Below are 24,958 nucleotides of genomic sequence, written 5' to 3' on the forward strand. Positions count from 1 at the left end.
CATACTCTTTTGTTTGTGAATACTAGTAAGTGACAAGCTGTAGTGAAAGGCAAACAGGGTAATTTGGCTAAACAATTTTAACTTTCATATTTGATAAAATGTAGAACGAATTCAAACGGCAAAATCAAATGACAAAACACATCAAACGAAAGGACAACACCTGTCATATTCTTGACTTGGTAAAGGCATTTTCAAATGTTGAAAATGGTGGATTGAACCTGGTTTTATAGCGCTTAACCTCCCACTTGTACGACAGTCTCATCAAATTCCGTTGAAATTTACAACGATGAGTGAACAAAAGACATACTAAATAAAATACTTCAGATATGTGTACAGCAGTCATCACTGTGTTACAATCTTAAAGGAAAACAATTTAAAAAAAAAAAAACAACACAAAAGCATCTATCAAATTAAAAACACATTCATTGCTTCGCGTGTATACGTCACATAGGAATTAAGTACATGTATATGTGATTTTCTCTAAAGAAATAAATTATGTACTGGTACTTACCTAATAAAAAAAATATATAATAATAATATAAGTATTATTCAGAGATTACAAAGTACCTAGCTGTGAAATATATATAAACATAAGATATGATATTGTTGCATTCTGTACCGTTTAACAAATTTGAAACAGTTGAGTTATAACTGACATTTCTTTATCGTTCTAAACTGTTTAAAGTGTGTTATTCATAACAAATTGCAACCTAATAGTATCCTATTATTAATATTTAACAAAAGTTGAATTTATTTTTCCCCATCGGAAATTTTAGACTGCATTTCCAGTTACACTAAGTCAATAACACACATTTACAGCCTTGGAGTAATTAATAGCATAATTTATCATAATTAGTTTCAATGTTAGATATAATGAACCTGTCAGTGATATTTACTTGCTGCTGTATCAGCAACTTATATTCATCTTTTATATAAGCTTTGGATTTCAAATATTTTAGCCACGAGCATCACTGAAGAGACATGTATTGTCGAAATGCGCATCTGGTGCAAGAAAATTGATACCGTTAATTTTATTACTATCACTGGGTCGATGCCTCTGCTGGTGGACTATTAGTCCCCGAGGATATCACCAGCCCAGTAGCCAGTACTTCGGTACTGGCATGAAAATACGGATTTTGTTTTGTGTTATTAAAATTTGCTGTTACAAAATGATAGAAATTATTATAAATTAAGGAATGTATCTCCCTAATGCAAAGCTCTGATTTCTTTCACGGATTTGGCTATACTTTTTGGACCTTTTGGATTATAGCTCTTCATCTTTTATATAAGCTTTGGATTTCAAATATTTTGGCCACGAGCATCACTGAAGAGACATGTATTGTCGAAATGCGCATCTGGTGCAAGAAAATTGATACCGTTAATTTTATTAGCCTACAAAATCCAAACAATTTGACACTGGCGATATAATGACACCTTCTTTACTTGAATGTATTATAATACTGATTTTGGTAAATTCCGTATTTGCGTCCAATCGGTCATAGTATATACAGTAAAGCGTCCTTAGGTCACACACCAAAATAATTACTGACTACGTCACTAAAATATGAGAGACAGTAGCTACAGCAACCACATAAAACAAAATCGTTCATTGAAACATTCACATTAAAACGTGGAGTGATAAAACATGTTTGAAATTGATTCTTTTTATCTGGTTCATTAGAATTACATCATATCATTAGAAAAAAACCGTAAAAAATCAGCTAGAGAGGGCTTTAGATTTTTTTAATATGTTTATTTTGTATTAAAATTGAACAATTGTGGGGATTGTCGTTGTCTGTTTTTAATCATTATGATTTTGTCATTTTTCGTTGATACTGTGTAATTATTTATCAAAAGTACCAGGATTATAATTTAATACGGCGCGTTTTGTCTACACAAGACTCATCGCTTTTCGTTGTCCACGAATATAGTTCCTTTTAATTAGAGTGTATGTTTCCTTAATTTTTTTTTCTTTCTCTTCCTCGCTCATTTCTTAGATTTTTTTGGGTGGAAATGAAAGAAGAGAGGTGAAATAAATTTTTGGATGTTGTATTTAAACTGATTTTGATATGGAATGAGTGATTAGGCCAAGTGCAGAAAGGTCATATTTACAGTTTTCGGAACATCTCTTGACTTGTCAATAGGGGTATGGATGTGTATTGGCTAAATTTGTAAAAGTGATTGCTTCAATCTTTCTGAATTTTGGATATATATTTGGACTAGGACTATACATTACACACACAAAAAATTTGACAAAAGTGCATGGTGCAATTTTTTTAATGATACAAAACGTTATAAAGAACTGATAGAGGAATTAATTGTGGTCTGTGGCCTAGGATGTGCATTTCAGCAAATTTTGAATTTTTACTTTGATATCTTCTCTGAATGATCAATTGGTATTAATTTGTCAAACTACATGAGAAGAAATGATTTTCACTTTCATTTGATAGAAATTTTGTGAAAAAGTCACTTTTCAGGTTAAATGCCCAAAATGTAGTTATTTCACTGTTTTCAATATTTTTGCAAAAACAGCATGCTTAATCTCTCTCCGACAGATTTTTTCTGATATCTATTTGTGTTTGTGGTATTCATTTCAGTTGTTTTACTCATTTGTGAACTCTGAACACAAAAAAAAGTAGATATAAACATAAAAAGAGTGCAAAATGTGCTGTTTTAATAGTCCAAGTCTAACGGTCAGTATACACAGCAGGTGAAATGTGAAGTTCTATGCACTTAAAAGTTGTATTCCTAAACAGATTGCACTGAATCTATATCAAAAACACTTATTACTAATTGTTTAACCATTTCTGTTTCACAGACTACCTTTATTTTCTTCAGTTGGATAGCTAGTGGTTAAAATATTGGCCTTTTGAGGCTAAAATTTCATTCAGGTTTTAAACAGTAAAGTTAATAAACTTTGCATCAGACCATACTGTCTACATATATAGTTGAAAGTGAGAGTCTTGTTACATCCAGGCTCCATGTTTTATCATATCTAAGCACAGATTTAAGCAAAAAGAAGCATATCTCCATATCCCATATCATTTATATGCTTTTTAATATGCAAATGTATGGAACGGCCTAAATTGACAACCTGTTTTTTTCAGCTTGACATTGCAAAAGACCATTTTATCCACATGTGTTATGCTATTTGAAACTTATATTTCCATTTAAAGTACATTTATAACATGTTTTAGTTTTTTTGATAACTTAACAACTTCAAAAAATTGTGGTAAGTAAAAATTTTACATTTTATATAAGGCCTCACTTTATTTGAAAACCTCTATTTTTTGGCACAGGCTCATATAAAATTAACTTCTGGCCATTTTTCATAAGTCTGATACATGAAGTATGCTATCTGTTGCTTTAAATAGATGATAACTTATACATAGAGACATTAAAAAGTGTTAGTTTTGATATCTTTTGGTTTTTAAAAGCTCAAATTTGATAGTTGAAATTGTTCTAATTCAACGCCACAATTCAGCCCCCAAAGTTCAGATTTATTTGGTATCACATGTCTTTGAAACTTTGCAAACTGTTTTATAATATACTAAGCTTAAATCATGCCAAGTTTTATTAGAATTGATCAAGTTTTAGGCCCCTAATAGGCCCAAGACCACAATTATTTACCCCGCGTTTCGTTGTCCACGAATATAGTTCCTTTTCATTAGAGTGAATTTTACCTTAATTTTTTTCTTTCCCTTCCTCACTCATTTCTTAGATTTTTTGGGGTGGAAATGAAAAAAGAGAGGTGAAATAAATTTTTGGATGTTGTATTTAAACTGATTTTGATATGGAATGAGTGATTAAGCCAAGTGCAGAAAGGTCATATTTACAGTTTTCGGAACATCTCTTGACTTGTCAATAGGGTATGGATGTGTATTGGCTAAATTTGTAAAAGTGATTGCTTCAATCTTTCTGAATATATATTTGGACATTAAATCATGCCAAGTTTTATTAGAATTGATCAAGTTTTAGGCCCCTAATAGGCCCAAGACCACAATTATTTACCCCGCGTTTCGTTGTCCACGAATATAGTTCCTTTTAATTAGAGTGAATTTTTCCTTAATTTTTTTCTTTCCCTTCCTCACTCATTTCTTAGATTTTTTGGGGTGGAAATGAAAAAAGAGAGGTGAAATAATTTTTTGGATGTTGCATTTAAACTGATTTTGATATGGAATGAGTGATTAGGCCAAGTGCAGAAAGGTCATATTTACAGTTTTCGGAACATCTCTTGACTTGTCAATAGGGTATGGATGTGTATTGGCTAAATTTGTAAAAGTGATTGCTTCAATCTTTCTGAATATATATTTGGACTAAGACTATACATTACACACATAAAAAATTTGACAAAAGTGCATGGTGCAATTTTTTTAATGATACAAAACGTTATAAAGAACTGATAGAGGAATTAATTGTGGTCTGTGGCCATTAGTGACGCTCAGATCAAAAAAGATATAAAGCCGAACAAGTAAAATATGTATAACTTGTCGGTATTTAAGAGCAATCAACTGCTAATCAGCCTTTATAAAAGGTCCCATCCGATATCATTTGTGAAACGGTTATTCCATAACTGTCAACAAACTCGTGATGGCGTCCGTAAAATTTACGAAGGGATGATTTCAACTTCGCCATTTGGAACTCTTGGTTTAATAGCTTCCTTGTGAGCAGCAACCCCCTATCAAGAAAATCATGATAGAAAATGCAAGCACGGGAATATCGCATTAACTGTTAACATAATTGTGTTTTTCGAAAGACTAAGGATTTCCCACCCACAGAAAATATAACAATGATAGCAGTTGTTTGCAAAGCCTTTTAGGATTTTTGGGAACTTGATTCTCTTCAACATGGTACTTTATTAGTTTTTTTTATTCGAGCGTCAATGATATGTCTTTTGTAGACAAAACCGCCTATTAATCTGTATTCCTGTAGTGTTGCTAGTAGTGGTGATATCTAAAGTAGATATCTGTATTCGTGTAGTTCTGCTAGTAGGGGTGATCTCTGATTAATTTAAAATCTGTATTCCTGTAGTGTTGGTAGTAGTGGTGATATCTAAAGTAGATATCTGTATTCGTGTAGTTCTGCTAGTAGGGGTGATCTCTGATTAATTTAAAATCTGTATTCCTGAAGTGTTGGTAGTAGCGGTGATATCTAAAGTAGATATCTGTATACGTGTAGTTCTGCTAGTAGGGGTGATCTCTGAATAATTTAAAATCTGTATTCCTGTAGTGTTGCTAGTAGCGTTGATATCTAAAGTAAATATCTTTATTCGTGTAGTTCTGCTAGTAGGGGTGATCTCTGAATAATTTAAAATCTGTATTCCTGTAGTGTTGCTAGTAGCGGTGATATCTAAAGTAGATATCTGTATTCGTGTAGTTCTGCTAGTAGGGGTGATCTCTGAATAATTTAAAATCTGTATTCCTGTAGTGTTGCTATTAGCGGTGATATCTAAAGTAGATATCTTTATTCGTGTAGTTCTGCTAGTAGAGGTGATCTCTGAATAATTTAAAATCTGTATTCCTGTAGTGTTGCTAGTAGCGGTGATATCTAAAGTAGATATCTGTATTCGTGTAGTTCTGCTAGTAGGGGTGATCTCTGAATAATTTAAAATCTGTATTCCTGTAGTGTTGGTAGTAGGATTAATAACTAAAGTAGGAATCTGTGACAAATATAAATCATCACAGCATTTTTTTTATATATACCTGTACTCTTCTGTAGTGTCGACGGTAGGGGTAATATTTAAGTATGAATCTTATTCGTGTAGTGGTGCTTGTAGCGGTAATATCTAAAGTAGGTTTCTGTATCAAATATAAAGTCTAAAAACATGTTGCTGAAATGTCAAAATCGTGCGAATGAGAATCAACTACACCCAAATATTATCAAAATTATTTGTCAACAACCTGTCATCAACTACAATTCTAATTTTCTTAATTTCTAAATTTCACTAAGTAACATGTAAAGAGACAAACATTTAAAATTATTGTCATTTATGGGACGAAACGAAAATGACAGTCATAAAATTAGGTATTATGTACCAATTAGATGTATAATTAGTACATGTAATTAATATTATTCTATCATGAAGTATCTTATGATGGTTAATATTGCATATAATAACTTGACCAAATGGTATATATAAACATCTGAAAATGTAGTTTGGTAACTGAATTTAGTCAGACCAAACAAGGTAAGTTCTTTATTTTTGTACATATGTTTTTTTAACATAGACTCCAAGACAGTTTGAAATTAGAAATTTTCTTCAAAATCTGTTTAATGTATTGCATTTGTACTCTTTTACGTTTTAACCTTTAATTTTTATCTTTTCAAAATTCAATGAAAAGAAATGATGATTGATAAAATGTATTCCAGAAACAGTAGTTTTTGTCTTGCACTATGCAATGATATTGATCTTTATACTTCCAAATCGTTTACCCAGCTGTCATACTTAACTGGGAAATGTATGAAACTCTTCAAAGACGATTGAAGACGGCTATTTTCAGACTAAGGTTCTTTTGGTTTTTCTCTTATTTAATTATTTTTTTTCATTTTAAAAAAGATAAAATTTGTTAAAAAAACAAAAAAATCAGTCAGAAAAAAATGAATACTATGTTTTCCTCTCTAGCTTTTTTTTTCTTCGGAAAAACCTCTTTGAATGCCTGCTTTTTTATGACTGTTTGTTACCATGATTTATAATTCTTTTATTTATGAGCTAGATTAAAACATCAGTTAACCTCTATATCTTATTAAAGGTAACTTATTTCACAAAAAGTTAATAAAAACCAAAACTTTAAAATTATAGAATAGAGATTATTATTTCAGATTATTATAGGATTAAACGCCTTTTTAAAGGGATTTATTGGTGTATAAACTCGACCAATTCACTCACAAACAAATAACTTTTATGATATGTTTGTGAGGGGTTTGGTCCAGTTTATACACCAATAAATTTCTTTAAAAAGGCGTTTAATCCTTATAATTCTTTAAAATTGGAGATAAGCAATATATTTTTCCACACTCGTAACCTCTATCACACGTAAATTGTATATTTGTGTCATTGGATAGGCATGTAGCATGAATATATTTGTTGGTTAACGCAAAAATATGTACTCAATGAAATTTGCTATCTAATAAAAAATAAACTTCAAAAACTCTTATCATCATTCAAACGAATGTTTTTTTATTATTATTTAATTTAGCGATTAACGTGCAGCGAAAATAAATTTTGTTAACGTCGTGTTATTATCGCCGCTATCTTGTTTACATTGGTTACGAAAAGAAGTTCGGTCAACGTTATCTATTGAAAAATAAACAACGTCAGGACCAACTACCGGAAGTCCTCTCGACCAATCATATCGACGTTTTCCCTAATATGCAAATCATATAAGAATTATTACATGGTATTTTTCACATCAGTTGTTTTATCATCCTAAGGTTCAATATTAGCCCATGGGCTGATTATACATATAATATGGAAAATGTCATGTTTTCATCTTCTATCATATGCTTCAACAATGTTGAAAAAATAGGTTACTATATTGATCCTTTTATGTGGTTCAAAAAGTAAAAACAATTAAGGACGTCGGACATCAGATGACATACATTCGATATGCAATTTTTTGTATCATATGCCTCAGCAGAGGAGAAAAACAACAGTATAATACATTCTAATATTGACGATAAAAAGAATCAAGTAAACATTTTTGTAATGGATATAGTGTGGTGAAATGCTAGGGTTTTCAAAGGTCTTTAACTTCGAATTCATTTACGGATATCTTAGCTATTTTGGAATGTAAATGAACATGTGACATGCTGTTTTCATTTTTGATTTGACCACCACGTTTGAAATCTATTCTGTTCAAATTATATCATAACATTTCAAATATCTTGACATTTTCAAATTTGTATTATGAATTCATTTATTTGTTATTCGTCAAGAGTGAATACTGATCTAAAATATACAATGGTGATTCCAATTCTTTTAAATTATTAATAGACTGAGGGTCGTCCTTCTTATGATTTAGTACAAAAGGGGGTGAGAAATAAAAATTGATGTTAATAAAATTGTGCCCGTAAATTATTGTTTTGTAATAAAAACCCTCTTTGCTACATATGCTATGTGTTTAGAACAGCTCACTATTGTTCCCAACAAACATCAGGTTTAAGAATGGTGCATACTAAACGTTGAAATAAAATTTGTTTGCTGGAACATGACTATAGGTGTTACTGTTAACCTGTACAACCATATTGTAAAATTGACAATACAATTTGGACATTTAAATTGACCAGTTGGTATTGTTATAGTTCAGTGGTCATTCTATTTATTTTTCATGATATATATACAATTCAAACAAGTGAATCATCTTCATATTAGATCCAGAACTTAATAATGATTGTTTCTAAAATCACATTTAAACATTTCAAGCCACGTAAATATGTTGATTGTACTTATTTATCCTACTTTCTGTTTTGAATGTTTTTATCTTTTATATTTAAGTAAATTCCATCTTTTAAAAGGTGGATTCCAATGAGGGAACTTTAACATTGTGTTGTAATAAGGCTATAACTAAATGGAAACAATCAATTGGTGCCTTTTAAAGTCAAAGAACAGTTTCTTTGTAAATACGTACATTTAAGTACTCAAAAATTTATCATCCAGTCATTTAGATATCTTTATATATAAATTTTAATATATAATTCATTCATAAGTTAACATGTCCGTCTCAAGTATGTAGCTTTGGAAGTATGAGTTCAATTAGTTTTAAAAAAAAAAGAAAAGGCACTTATCATCAATTTTTTTTTTTACTTTTTGTATACAAAATGTATTCGGGACTCCTGAAGATATTAGGAAATAGTTTGTACTTTTGTTTTCTATATTCCCTCTCCCTATAAGATTTTTTTATGGATGATAGTGTTGAAGCGATTTCTCATCTTATACATCCATCGGTTGACATCCAGATCTGTTTGATTTGATGTTGTACTTTATCTATATGTGAATGGTTTTGTAGTTCTTAAATCCAGGCGGTTATTAATTAATTGCATATCATTGATTCAATTCATTTTTTCAGGGATTTACAAAATGCAGTTGTTTGTTGCTGTTCTATTCGTTGTAGTTTTAAACAGTTTTGTTACTGGTACTTCGTTAGGTAAAGGTAAGCAGCTAAGGTTAGGTAATTGAAATGATTGAGTGGAATACGGTAAGGTCTTTAAGTTTGAATATTGAAACGGATGACTGGATAACGGTAGGGACTGAACATTGAAACGGATAAGTATTTAGTCTTATAAATGTATACTAGAACACACCCGCGAAATCGCGGGTATTCAGAGCGTAGTTTAAAGTATGTAAAGTGTTGGAAGAATTTTGTAAAATATTGAATGACTGGAGAATTTCAGCTAAAGTATCATAAGTCATAGGTTATTGGGGACAGTAAAATGTTTTTTTTTTTTACCCCTCCTCCTTTATTTCAAAATTCCCAATTTTGGTTTTCTATCAATTTCAATATGAACATACATTTAGTATGTTATGAACATTTAAGTAAGGAGCCTGTAATTCAGTGGTTGTCGTTTGTTCATGTGTTACATATTTATTTTTCGTTCATTTTTTGTACATAAATAAGGCCGATAGTTTTCTGGTTTGAATTATTTTACATTGTCAGTTCGGGGCCTTTTAAAGCTGAGTATGCGGTATGGGCTTTGCTCGTTGTTGAAGGTCGTACGGTGACAAATAGTTGTTAATTTCTGTGTCATATTGGGCTCTTGTTGAGAATTGTCTCAACATGGCAATCATACGTACCACATCATCTTTTTTTTTTGTAATCAATGAATTTTGTAAAAGATTAAATGACTGGAGAATTTCAGAAGAGGTATCAAAAGTTCACATCAATATTTTAGCGCTTATCTGTATATGATGAACATTCATTACTATATAAGTATATAGTGTATTTACTTTCAATATTAAGTTTACTAATCGATCCATGGTGGTCATTGATATAGACAGACTTAGTATATAGACCCTCTCTATTTAATAAACTCTGTGACCGCCGTGGACAGTAAACTTGAAAATGATACCATACAGAATTCTGAAAAGACACTTTATTCTTTGTATATATATGTATGTTCAAAGTATACAGAAAAACGCAAACCGGAAGTCTAATCTGACTTAAAATTTCGTCCAAAGACGGGACAATATCCGGCTGCCTTTTTTTCTCGTTTTTCTCCCAAAATAACTCAATCTGAATAATAATATGAATGTATGACAAATGCGACTATGCACTGTACCTATAGGACACAGAGGTGTGTTGATTAATTTATTGTGGAAAGAAGAGAAGCGACACACAAAATGAGGTCTTCTCGTTTAATAGTATAGATGTAAGTAAATACAACTGTAACGTATCTGTAGGTAAGAAATAACGCTGTAACTTAGACCTTAAGGTAACAGCTAGGTACGTAAATGGAAGGTCCAGCGATTTTTGAAAGAAATTGTATACACGTAGAACTTTCAAAAAGATAATAAAAAATCGAAAAATCAAAGTTGGTACCGATCTTATTTCGGAGTTCCAAACATTTGAAAATGGTAAGGAAACAACATGAATTACATAGACATAACGTTTAATTTAAACACAAAATAAGAAATTCAAGCTTAATTTTTTCTACAGTTAAAACCAATCCTACGATTTTTCTATAAAAATTAAATGTTTTTGTGGTCGCATTTTCCTTTCTATTGATATATAAATTTCATGGGGTTATCGAACTTCCTTTTAATATATCAGCGTTGAAAGAGTGTTGCCGACGGGAAAAGATAGAAATTGCATGACGTCGCCGGAAAGGATTGCATAACGTCAAGTTTCCATCAGCAGAAAAGTCGTCTACATCATATATAGAAATGTTGTCACATAAAGGCAATGACTGTTTTATAAACATATTATAAACAGAAACAATCAAAGATCTATCGTTCTCGGAATGACGATATACATTCATTGTTCACATTTTCGACCACCATTTTGCCTGAAATATTTGCTGCTGCACAATAAGGGAGGCGAAATATACACAAACGGCCAATTCAATCTTATGAGTCGAAAACATACTGACAATGCAATGGCAAAATAAAACGAAATACAGCCAAAAAGACAAACAGTAAGCTTTTATTTACCCAATCGTTCCAGAAGGTCATATAACATATATAAAATTATGTTTCAAATGGCACGAGAACGCAACGAAAAGATAAACACATACTCCGATCCCAATAATCCTGATTTTAATTGTCGTCTAGTCATTTGTAAACTTTAATAATGTGTTTGATTAAAGGAAAATTGTACATTTAAAGGCATTTTATACAAATGCATCTGTTTTTATTTTTTTTCAGTCGACAAAGAATGTAAAGGAATTGTCTAATTTATGAAAATATTTAAAGTACGTCACAAATATGAAATTTATATCACAATCATTTGAATGACTTTGTAGTCTTGTCTCCAATTGTATTTTAAATGTTATATTATAATAAAATGTAAATCGCAAAAAGGCGAAAAAGCGAAATCGCGAAAAATCGAAAACGCAAAAAATCGAAAACGCGAAAACGCGAAATCGGAAAGAAAAAATATTTCGCCTTTTTCACTTTTTCGCGTTTTCGACCTATAGAATATGAAGGGCTAAAACGCGAAAACGCGATAACGAAAAACGCGAAATAGCCTTAACCGGCCACCATATGAATGAGATATTCTATATATACAAATCATCCGTCTAAAAAATAAAAAGTGTTCGTGTATCATTTAAAAAATAAAATACTGTTTTTCTATAGCTCTATGGCAGCAAAGTCGGTTAAATTAGAAATAAACGGCAAAGTGAGTAGATGATCATATTGTCAGAGTTACAAACTACTCTATGTGTAAGGAGTAATAGAAAAAGTACTTAATCTGAGTTAGTTTTATCTTAGCAATAAACGGTGGAGGGAGGGGAGTAGATCATTATAAACCATAGTTGTAATCACATTTACGGTACCGATTTCTCTGCCCCATACATTTTGAAGTTTTAGATTTACAATTTTGTAAAAGTAATATTCTGCTACAAATGAAAGAAATATAACTTTCAGACAACTCATTAATACAAGGCTCCCCAAATATTTCGCTGTTTGTCCATCACTGCTAGGCACCAATAAAGTTCCTGTAAAATTTGGAATCACAAAAGACAATCTCGTACGCAACAAAATAAAAGTTATCGTTCTATGACTTCAAAGTACATCCATCGCAAATCATCGTCGGATCAAATGTCGTAATTAGTTATCAAACGTACTAGAATTATGATTTAGTACGCCAGACGTGCGTTTCGTTTACATGATAAGACTCATCAGTGACGTTCTTATCAAAATATAACTCCTAAATAGCAATTAGATCTATGAACATCTGGTATTTATGAAGTTGCATTGCCTCACTGCTTTTGTAGACTGTAGAGACAAGGACAGAAAATGTAGTTACTGGGCCAGTATTGGAGAATGCGATAATAACCCTGGTTATATGCGTGTCAGCTGTTGTAAAAGTTGTAATAGTAAGTATACATTAAAATCGCCAGTAGTTGAATACGTCATAGTAACACGATATTTTGTGTCCGTACCACATGTTTGCAGAACATTTATAATTTACGTTCGGCTTTCAAAAATGAGGTTAGCATATTATAGCAAAATAATGTGAAAATTGTTCCAACTGTATTCAAATTGTAAATATTGAATACAGTATTTTTGAAGGCTGCAAACAATAAGATGATTCATCCCTTACTAGCACGCTGCATGTTATTTCCGATGTTAAATGCCTAACATGCAATGTTAGTCACTTATAAAAATTAAAATCCCCAAAATACTAAACTCCGAGGAAAGTTCGTAATCAAATGGAAAACTCAAAAGCTCGAATACATCTTGCGAATGGATATCAACAGTCACATTCCGGACTTGGTACAGGCATTGTATCATGTAGATATGTGGAATAAACCTGGCGTGTTAAACCTTTCACTTGTATGACAGTCGAAACGATACCTCTGCATTGCTATTGTAGGTTTAGTAACATACAAAAGATGCCTGAACATTGACATTGTAGGTTTTGTTATACTTATAAAAGATACCTGTACATTGATATTGTAGTTGTTGATACTTATAAAAGATACATGAACATTGATATTGTAATTTTTGTTACTGATAAAAGATACCTGAACATTGATATTGTAATGTTTGTTACTTATAAAAGATACCTGTGCATTGATAGTGTAAGTTTAGTTACTTATAAAAGATACCTGTACTTTGATATTGTAGGATTAGTTACTTATAAAACATACCTGTGCTTTGATACTGTAGGATAAATGCTTACAAGTACATTGATATTGTAGGTTGTATTGACCAGAACCCGAGTTGTCGTTCTTGGGCTATGGATGGACAATGCTATAAGAACCGCAATTACATGCTCTTAAAATGTTGTCAAAGTTGCATTGGTAAGTACTTTCATCTTAGTTGACGGAAACCAAATTTTCATCAATTTACTATATATATACTCTTTCTCTCGTGTCCGTTTTTTTTGTGAATTGGCATTGCTTTGTATTCGCGTGTATTTAGATGAGCAATATTCCCCCAAAAAATAAGAAAAGAAATACCGGAACTCAACTATCTAAAGGTCTATTATTCATCTAAATCGTTATCTGTTTAACAATATAACAAAAGTATGTAGATTTTTCAATGTTCAAAAAGTCATCCGTAAGATAGAGATTAATTTTAAATTGACCTGTTGGTAACGCAAATGAGTTGTCATATCTGACAGGGGTATCTTTTAGTATATGTTCCATATTTATTTTATTTGCATTTCTGGTAGGTCACTTATGTGGTTTTGTAGAGCAACATGACAAGTACAACTTGTGAAGTAGAATCTACTTACCATAAACCATCAACTGACATCATCCTTATTTTTCAAGGGGTTTCTGTTTTTACTTTAGTTGTGATAATAGTTTTTAATTCTGAAGTTTGTCAAAGTCTCTGTTAACGTTGTTTATACCAGTAACAATATTGTCTTCCCTTTGTCATACTTCATTTTCAAGTAAAGTTGCAGGATTATAGTTTTACATGACCGATTGCTTATTTAACCATTTTGTGACAGCTTATGGTAATATAAAACTCATTTGCAAATATCCTATTGAGTGATTTGCAATAGATATACATTGTACCTTATCGACTTATACTTTGCGAGTACCATGAAGTCGTCACATTTGGCACAGAACTGTAAACAATTCTAGAACACCTGCTATCATTCCCGGTTTTAAGATGGTGTCTGTATTGCTTAATCTTTAGTTTTTTATATTGTGTTTTGTACACTGTTGTTTTTCTTTGTGTCGTTTGTTGTTTCTTGGTAACAACAGACCCTGCTCCCCAAGTGGCATCCGTCGTGTTCTTTGTTGCAAAGTTACACTAAACAACCAAAATGATAGTCTATTTCAAACTATATCAATGGCATAAACTATTTTGTACACGTTTTATATTCATTAATTCATGAAATGTTTTACTGCAGACTACCCTAGGGGAACAGGAGTACTAAGGAAATAGCCAGAATGGGAAAAGCATGGACAGCAATGAGGCTTACATAATTTAACAATAAAATATATGTAACCACTTATGAAATTTTTCAATAACCACAGACTGAGTAATGCGCTTGTATTATGAAATTATATTCGCCTTACTGTGTGTTGAAAAATTCCTTTTAGCGCAGACTGGTTTCACTGATCTGTTTATGAATCATTTTAAAGGACCAGCTAGCTTAACTGGTATACTTAATCCTTATCGTTGAAAATAGCATTGGACATTCTTTCAATTTTGAGTTTTACATAATGATTGTGATGAAACAGTAACTTCAATTTTCACAAATCAAAATATACTTTGTATGTATAATCCAACGCGTACATGAAACATTTAGATGAGTACTAAAAGACAGTATTGCATTGATGTTGTCACCGTCGGTTAGGATTACTGAAATTCAAATAAAATACTAACAAAATATCAAAAATGTATACAGAACTTTAAGACAGTGAAAAACAACTGCAGATACCAAGGGGTCTCTAATAATAATATACGACTTATGATCAAGACGAAAACCACAAGGAACAAAACGACAAACAGCTAAAACTGGGATGACCTCCGGTTATTCGGAAGGACCGACAACTCCTTCCCACTATTGATCACCTTCATAGAACTCTTGGTGAAATAAAATGAAGAGTGAGTTATTGTGTATATTATAACAGCTGATAAAGCCAAATTCGAAGATAAAAAAGAAATATGTTAAACAATAAATAAAAAAACCAACATCGGAACAATTAGTTTTCTATTTCTAAGACTCGACTGAATGACAGGGTTTACAATTATATAAATTATTCACGGCAAAGGCAAATGCTGCTTAATATGACAAATAATTCAATTTTCGATATATTTATTTTCTTTATTTGAAGTATAATATTGTCTTCTCTATGAGATTATTATTACGCATTGGTAGTTTTGGACTGCACTTGCATGTACAACTAGGTCGATAAAATAATTTAAAAGTTTTTGAGCTAAAACTAGCCTAAATAACAATGTTTAGCTTTAGTGGAAGATCTAATGGACCTCTGATGATATTTACCTGCTAATGTATTAAAAGTTTAGCGAACAAATTCAAACAATTTAACCCTAGTGATAATGAAAACTTTTTTACCTTAATTTATTTTTTTCATCTGAATAATTTCATTTTTATAGTTTGATTTTATGTCTGTGATTTTTTTCTCTCTTATTGTAACTTATATCTCTTGCTACTGGAACTGAATTTTGTACAATTCTGTAATTCAGTTCCGTCAGAGTGAATGTAGAGAATATATCACGCATGCTTCTAACACAGTAAAGCGTCCTCATGTCACAAACAAAAATTATTCTTGACTTCCTCGGGGAAAATAAGACAGACAGCAACCAAAGACAATCACGTAAAGGATCATGCATTTAGACATGCACATACAGAATGTTATAAAAGCTTCCCCTTATATTATCATCTGGTACATTAGATTTACAGCAGATCATTAGAAAAAAAAACACCAAGAAAACAGTTTGAGAAGGCTTTCGATTTTGAAATATTTTTCTTTTCAATTTTAAAGTTATACAATGGAGTGAATTAGTTTGATCTGTTTTGAATTGTTAGGAATTTGTCATTTTACCATTATATAATCAGACGGTTACGACCATCTATGTATACCTTGCATGACTTAGCATCGAATTTAACATCTGAGGTCATCTTAATACCAAAATCTATGACAAACGAGAGGATTTTAATTTTGAAATCATCAATTTATTTCTATCTTAGCAGGAATATAAAAACACCTGCATAAATAATAAACATTCAGTCGGTATTAAAGAGCTTGCTGCTGCTATTCACACTTTTAATCGTCCGAGCAGAAGTTGATGAATCAAAGATTTGAAAAAAAAACTCGGTTTTTTTTTCTGAAAAAGTTCATCGGAAGATACAAAGACCGTGTTAACAAATTTTCCGTATCAACGCAAATAATATACATGCTGGTCTTGTAGTAAAGAGTCTTAGTACTGACGTTATGTATCCTCTTAATCAGGTGTTCTTTGCCTTTGCATCTTAAATCATTAACCTTTACTTTTAATTAATGTTTGGTATAGACATTTGGCGAGGCTAGTTATTTAAATCCTGCATGGTTTTTATTATGCTATGGTCATTTTCCTGCATTCTCTTTTTCAGTTTTGCTTAACATGAACATTGCCATAAAGTGTCTATATACCATTTGGTTTTCTTTGTGTTAATACAAGTAAATGTTGCTATTTATTTTTTAGTTAATAAGATTAAAACAATGATGACTGCAGTATTCCAATTTTTGATATTTTTACCTATCATGTCCGTTTGGTTCCCTCACACCTTTTTTGTCCATATAATGAAATACAAGTGAGAAATTTAGCTATCGATTAAACCAGGTTTAATTCACTTCTTTTGAACATTGGTGGATAGTTGTATAATTGGTAATCATACCACATCTCCTTATTTTTATCTACCATTTTTCATATAAGGAAACGCCTAAACCAAGCCAGAAATATGACAGTTGTTTCCTTTCTTTTGATTTGTCATTTGGTAAGATTCTTTCCGCTTTTAATTTTCCTTGGTGTTCGATATTTTTATATTTTACTTTTTAGACGATACAGATATTTCACCTTGAAATGTATGCACTTTTGTTTCGACGTTAATTTTCATTGATATGACCATACATGTAGATATACAAGATTTCGAAAAAAAATACGATGTTCTACTCACGGAATTATCATCCATAGATGTATTTTGCAAAACCTTTGAGGATTTGGGGTACTCAATACCCTTCCACATGTAACCTTATTGAGTCTTTTTAAAAAACATATATTTTAGCGTCATCAATGAGTCTTTTATAGACGAACACGCACGTCTGGCATTCAGAATTTTTCTCTATGTATCTATGATGATATATATAAAAAAAGACGAGGTGCTGTAAAAGACTCAAAAATGGAAAATGTAAAACAATTCAAACAAAAACAACAACGGCCTAATTAAATGTTACAATGCACAAAAAATTAACGAAAACAAACATGTTACACAAAAACAAACGACAACCATATAATTACAGGCTTCTGACAAGGGAAAAGCACATACATACAGAACACGATGGGGCAAAACATGTTGGCGTGATATAAACCCTCCTCCAAAGTATATTAAACGCTAATGATTTCGGACACTGGGAATTAAAAGAAAAAGGGATGTTGACTTATTAATGATTGAACAGGACGAATTTTCACATTACGGTCGGATCAATCAATATCAAGATTATTATCTTCCTAGACCACTGAGCACGATGGAAAAGTTTATATTTGCAAAGGTTGTCTTAACTATACAGCTAACAGACCGTGCCCTACTAAGAGTACTGTGGGAACAAGAGGGCTGTAAAAAAAGGATGCCGTGAAAAGCGATCATCCAACATTTAAAATTTATGAGAGAGCAATGACGGCTCCTTTTATAATATAAGCAGATTTGGAGTGTTTTGCTGATGAATTTAAGTCGGGAACATTGAATTCCGTACTGAAAGACCACGTCCTCAAAATACATTGAATTATGTATAATGTAAACGTATGGTATCGAATTCAGTGCAGGACTGTCCTTATTACTCCTATTAACGTTTCTTAGAAACACTGGCTTATACTGTGCGTTTGAACCCGTTGAAGTAAGTTATATTTGGTATTATTATCTTCCTAGACCACTGAGCACGATGGAAAAGTTTATATTTTAAAAGGTTGTCTTAACTATACAGCTAACAGACCGCGCCCTACCAAGAGTACTGTGGGAACAAGAGGGATGTAAAAAAAAGGATGCCGTGAAAAGCGACCATCCAACATTTAAAATTATGAGAGAGCAATGAAGGCTCCTTGTATAGTATAAGCAGATTTGGAGTGTTTTGCTGATGAATTTAAGTCGGGAACATTGAATTCCGTACTGAAAGACCACGTCCTCAAAATACATTGAATTATGTATAATGTAAACGTATTGTATCGAATTCAGTGCAAGACTGTCCTTATTACTCCTATAAACGTTTCTTAGAAACACTGGCTTATACTGTGTGTTGGAACCCGTTGAAGTAAGTTATATTTGGTACTGCAGTGTTACCCTTTTTTCCAATATGGAATTTAGTTATCTCGTATGTATCGTGTTAGGCCACTAGTAAACTGTGCAACGAATAATACTAACATAAACCGTCATCATTTAAATATTTATTTTTTTAATTGTCCGTCGGAAAATGTATTATTGCCACACTTGCTTTCTAAATGTTTGTGTTAAGCGTACCAGCTAATGTTAAAAACAAACTAAAAATGATTCAAACAAAAAAAATATTGTTTTGCATCATGTTGCAAGGCATTTAGTTTTATACGATATTTACGCCATTTTGAAATAATTACGTAACACATATCGGTATCTATCGGTTGTCTCAGTTTGTAGGAAATATTGTAGCTGCTAGAAGAATGTGATGTAAAATTGATAGCATGTCCCAGATAGAATATATATCTAAATGCAGAAAAATAACAGTATGGTTATTCAAGATCTGATCCTATACCCGATCGACTTTACTGATTTACCTTGCTTAAGATTCATATTGATAATTAAGAGAAGGATCAAAACAAGTATACATCATATACAAAGGTAAATCTAAATAAAATAATGAAAGTGGTCATTACAAGACAGTTTTTGCGTACCACAATCAAAGATAAACAAGTTCTGAATGGTCAAATAATGTGTAATACCACCATTGACTTCCCCTAATACTCTTTTTAAATTTACACTTTTCAAAACTTTGTGCCGAATTGATCTTTGTTTCAAATAAAAAAAAAATACATGGCATAGGTAAAGTTTTATCCTGTCCAGTACTATTGATAAAATTTCACATAACTTTTAGGGACCTGAATTCGGAGCGTCACGGTTTCATACTTAAAAGTTCATAGGAAAATCTCGAGCATCTTTCATATAAATACTGAATACTTCAACTATTTTTATTTTTATTTTATTACTGCAAATAACATACGTTTGAAAATGAGCAGAAGAAAAAAAATTGAGTTTCACCGATTTTAACGATGCAAAAGTACAGGGCCCAGTGTCATCCTAAATATAAAAAAAGAAGATGTGGCATGATTGCCGATATGACAAATCTCAACAAGGGTCCAGGAAAAATTCCCTAATAAAATATGTTATTTATACTAAAATGCATCAAATTATAATTTAGAAATATAAAAACTTGATAGAAATGAGTGTTAAAAAATCATTTTGCTATCACAAATTGTGGAACTATTAACAAAGACAATTTATTTATCCAATAAAACAAATGGAAAATGGTGTGATAAAAAAAATCTTATCTTAATTTGGTCTACTTTTGACCAGTTCAAACCAGACTAATGAAGTGTACAAATTTTCAAATAAATGTAATTGAAATTATTCTATAGAATCTCCCCCCTTTTTCAATTGGATACAATTTCTTTTTTTTTTGAGTCTTTTTGATACTTAGTAATACCACACTAACATGAAAAAAGTATGAGTAAATTCTGTTTTTCAACTGCTAAAATTCCTAAATAAACTTACTAAATTTGAAGATCTGTCAAATTTATGTATATTTATAAATGTAGAATTAGAAATATAATTAAAAAACGACTCTATATCAAGAATAAATCACCCAATATGCATAAATTCCAGAGTTTACTTATTGCCTAAAATTATGTTCGGCAATAGGATGAATAATCATCATCAGATTTCAGACAATAAGCTTAATGCCTGAAAATTTCAGGCAATAACTTAATGCCTATGCGTTAGCTTATTGCCTAGGATTTAAGCTTAATGCCTAATTTTACTTATTGCCACTAACATATAGATAGTCACTTTTACTTTACTTTGATACTTCCACGAGGTGCTTCGATATTGGTACATTAAAATATTTTGATCCCCTATTTGATGAAAAAATAATATTCAAAAGAGGACAAAAGAAAAATTCTGAATCCAAATTTTCTCCATGCCTTATAGTGTTAAATATTGATTCAGATAAGTTGATTAATAGCGATGAAAAACTTAATAAGATTGTTAGAGCTTCGACAAAACAACCACACCCCACTTCCAAAGTTAAATGGCTGCTCCCTTAAAGACAACGTTTGGACTGGTTATCATATACGTAGCTCCATTATGAGTCCTAAATCAACCACTGTTTTTAAATAGGAAATAAAAGGAAAGGGATTTTTTTTTTGTATTAAGAGATATTATTGTTCCGTCTTTGCATTTTGTTATTTGAGCATTTTGAAGTTATCGTACGACAATTGACTTTGAGCAAACTAAAAGAACACAGGTACATCCAGTCATAATGGGGCCTGTAAAGAGAAGCCACACTGTCGGCTGCATGATGGATTTTTCCATTTTTGGCCTTACACCAATGTTGCTCTCAAAAAACCAGTACAATGTAAAATGCTGAATTTTTAGTAAAGAATTCACCTACGGAACGCTGAAAACTGAAACTTTGAAAGTCAAGAAAAATAAAAACCGAAACAATTGAAGAGGTGTTGGGCCAAAGTGAAGTCAAAACATATCAAAATCCATCGATAAGGGCTACTTTGTCCGAGGCATTTGAATCCTAAGTTTCTTCGTAATTTGTACAACCAATTTTAAATTATCGATTTTTTGTTGCCAGTTACAAATATTTCATGAATGTTCCGGAACAAATTAGCAATAAATACAACAGGGAGAGAGTGTGCATAATGAAGACATAACCTTTCAATTATAGTTTAATTGAGGTCTGGAGCTGGCGTATGGCAGTAACTGCTAGCTTTATATATAGTAGTCCTTTGTTAATTTATTATCATTGTCATTTTGATTAGTTTCTTTTGTTTCCTGTTCTGACATAGGACTTTTATTTCCTTTTCAAGTGCGTTTTACTGTTCGTATTACTGTGTGTTTTTCATTCTTTATTGGATAGAGGTATAGGGGAGGGTTGTGATTTCACGAAACATCTTTAACCCCGCCGCATTTGTGCGCCTGTCCCAATTCAGGAGTCTCTGTCCTTTTAAGTCTTGTATGATTTTAATTTTAGTTCATTGTTATATTTTGGAGTTTAGTATGACGTCTATAATCACTGAACCAGTACACTCTTTTGTCTAGAGGCCAGCTGAAGCACGCCTAGCACAGCGTTCATTTCGACGCTATGCATTAATTAATATTCCTTCCGTATCATTTCTTGGAACTGATATAAATCTTAAACGGCAATATATTATCGTCATGCAATTGATAAAAAAGAAAACAAAACGTTTAAAGTTGCATGCGACCGAAGCGCTGTTTCTGGATCTACCATCATCAGGAACGTCAAAAAGGCGAATAATACTATTTGGTTTACTGCGAGTTGGTCAGTTTTCACTGTTACTTCTAAATGTTGGGCACTCGGAACACCAAATAGCTCTGAATTATTTATCTCAAACGCTAACCTTATATAAGAGATTTAAATCAACGTATTTGATTTCGGTTTTAATAGGTTTAACTATTAATTTTCATAGATGCACAACCTTAAGATTTCAGGATACTGTTATCTAATGTGATGTTTAATATGTTTTATAAAAAAAAAACACTTCTTCTTTTCATTATTTATTTTGTAATTAAAAATGATTTGATATATTTCGTGCTATTTATTTATAACTAAGAATGATTGTTATCAGAGCCGTGTTTATATCAGTGTATACAGGTACCCCTCTTTTCGCCCCTTTTCTATTTTTGATATTTTATTCAAAAATTTAAAAAATCAAACTTTCAAAAAGTGAAATAATCAAAATTGCTGGTTAGGTTTAGTATTTTAAAAGTTTGATCAAATTCCTAAACTATCAAATGTATAAATGATATCTAAAATTTTAATATTTTAATAATTTGGTTGAAATTTCAAAATTTCAAAACTTTTACACAATTTGAAATTTTTATATTTTAAAACTTAGATCAAAATTCAAAAAAATCTGAAATTTCAAAACTTTTTAAAACTTTGAATTGATAAGTGTTACACGGACCACGGACATACAAACGGACAAGGGTGAAACATAATATCTCTTCGCTACGGAAATAGTCAGATTTCCTTTTTTGTTTTTTTTATTTAAATAATTCTCGATTTTTGCTCTAATACTAATTTAAATTAAGGGATTTGTCCATATGCATAAAGTTTATGTATATATCCTTTCCCGCTTTTCACGTGCACTCTAGTAAAAGTACAGCGTAATCGAGAGCGTAATGATTGGCATGAATACTAAACAGATGAGGCTGTTACGATAACAAAATTCAAGAAGTCATTCAACCTTAGGTCACCGAAATACAAGGAAAGCTACGTCATAGTACTTTATCTGTACATGCGTATTTGAATCAGGAAAAAGTTTGTGATCGAGTCTTGTTCTTGTCTAACTTGGAAGTTAAGTGCCAGTCTTTGTAAGAATCAGGCAATTTAGATAAAAATTAAAACATGATAAGAAAAAAACCACCGAGTTAATCATGCTATTTAATACTAACCATCATCCTGAGTTCAAAAGTATTAGTCTTTCGTTTGTGTGTGTCTGGTAAAATCAAATAACTTGGTTAGAAAATTGGTTAGAATGATAGCAAATTACAGAGTTATCTCCCCTTATTCGTTAATTTCTAATGCATTTCAACCAAATTGTATCTTCTATTACCAGAGCAGAAAACAGAAATGAATGTTATTTTTGTGCATAACTACATATTATGAACTAAAATCAATGTCAAATTGGGTGGGGTTTTTTGGTCATGTTTTCACCACTGCCTGATTCTTAGGCAGACTGGCACTTAAACATATATCTTTTTTTTTTCGTTTACAAAAGGTAAAGTATTTGTGTTTATATGTATAATTTTTATATACAAGTAAAGTGTATATTATATAATATGTAAACAAGATTTAAGTAGCAACATACAACAACATAAAGTAATCAGATGCTAAATGTTTTAACAACGAGCTGCATCAATTATTTGACGATACTATTTATCATATTAAAGCTAAAACAGTCAGGTTACAGAATTATCTATTATAAATCAATTTTTCATGTTTTGATTTGGTCTTAAATATTTTCATTTCATACAGAAATTTTGACAGTTTTTACATATAATCATAGAAATAAAGTGTGTACTGATTGTCTGAACTACTATACTAGATTTGGTCGAATCGTCATGATTGTTTGAAAACACACAGAAAGACAAGCAAATTCAAACTCAATGAAAAAAGTGTGCTCATATCTTCTTTAAGAACTCTTTTCACTCAGAGGCGGATTTAAATGAGGGGGAATCACCTCCACCTACTTGAGATGCTTCACATACTGTTGCATCATCTGGGGCAATATGCGCAATTGTTTCTCCATAGGCCGTAATGGTAACGTTTTCTTCTCTAGCTCAGCCCATATCGTAAACTTGTATATGTATGATGGCTTGTTTCGAAGCTGAGACATTTTCACATATGTGGTTAAATTTTCGGGGTACGAAGTGTGATTCATTTTTCCGTAAATTAGCATACCCCGAAAATCCTTTCGTGATGCGGCTTTTCATGGTAAAAAGTCCCTTTTTCGCACAATAATTTCATTGAAAATTTAATACTTTGAATACATATAATAACTCCATAGTTTTTACATATTTATTCTATGGTCCTTTACTTTCCAGATCAACACAAATGGTTAAGCTCAGTCACTTGTTAAAAATTGAAACATGTCCAATATCACTACACAGAGATTTTTTTTGTTTGCAAAGAACTTTTGTGTTCCTCAATCGGAGGCGCATTAGGGATGTTGTCCCATCTACACTTTTTACTTATTTAACTCCAAACCTATTCTAGGTAGGAGACCCCCCCCCCATCCTTTTTTTTTCAAATCCTGGATCTGCATCTCTTTCTATACGTTACGACTTTTAATTATCTATTTGGTAACATATTAAAACTTTCAAAAATATATAATTTGTTCACTCACTAACTGGCAAACGATTCAGAGTCATGGTTAAAGAGGTCCTCCAAATGATCAAGTGAAACGAGACGAGCAATCGTATCTAAATATTCAACTTCAAGATACATTCTTCCAACTGATTACATTGAATCAGTAAATACAACAAAAAACTTGCATATTCATATATTATTTTCTTTTGTATGAAAATACAGTATTTCGGAATGTCTTCTTTCTCTTTTTGTTATAATTTTTCTATGAATTTAAAGCATTACATATGATGACATGTAAAACCTTGAAAAAATAGAACGACTAACGATCTGAGAAAGAACAATACAAATTCCTTCACTTCTATCATCCGTGGCTAACCATTTCGAACTAGTCGCATCGATTTGGTGTTTCGATACATTCTGATGTACAATGAGAATATAGCATTGTCAAAACTTTTTTTAACAAAATACA

At 31.5% G+C, this 24,958-nt stretch overlaps 2 protein-coding genes across 4 annotated transcripts in view; both read left to right on the plus strand.

Moving 5' to 3' along the window:
• The window catches only part of LOC143075710 (sialate:O-sulfotransferase 1-like), a 156,217-nt gene that overhangs the window by 29,718 nt on the left and 101,541 nt on the right, over window positions 1–24,958 (plus strand). The window lies entirely within an intron of this gene.
• LOC143075712 (uncharacterized) lies at window positions 9,066–14,638 on the plus strand. 2 transcript variants are annotated; one of them, XM_076251267.1, is made up of 4 exons: window positions 9,066–9,149; window positions 12,433–12,534; window positions 13,363–13,464; window positions 14,529–14,638. In XM_076251267.1, the coding sequence occupies exons 1-4, from the start codon at window positions 9,077–9,079 to the stop codon at window positions 14,561–14,563; spliced, it is 312 nt and encodes a 103-aa protein (XP_076107382.1). In that variant the 5' UTR covers window positions 9,066–9,076; the 3' UTR covers window positions 14,564–14,638. The 2 variants fall into 2 exon arrangements, 1 of the variants encoding a protein (XP_076107382.1); XR_012978392.1 differs by lacking the exon at window positions 9,066–9,149 and adding an exon at window positions 11,388–11,406.

This window comes from Mytilus galloprovincialis, chromosome 5 (genome assembly GCF_965363235.1).
Source record: "Mytilus galloprovincialis chromosome 5, xbMytGall1.hap1.1, whole genome shotgun sequence".
In the NCBI taxonomy this organism is placed as follows: Eukaryota; Metazoa; Mollusca; class Bivalvia; order Mytilida; family Mytilidae; genus Mytilus; species Mytilus galloprovincialis.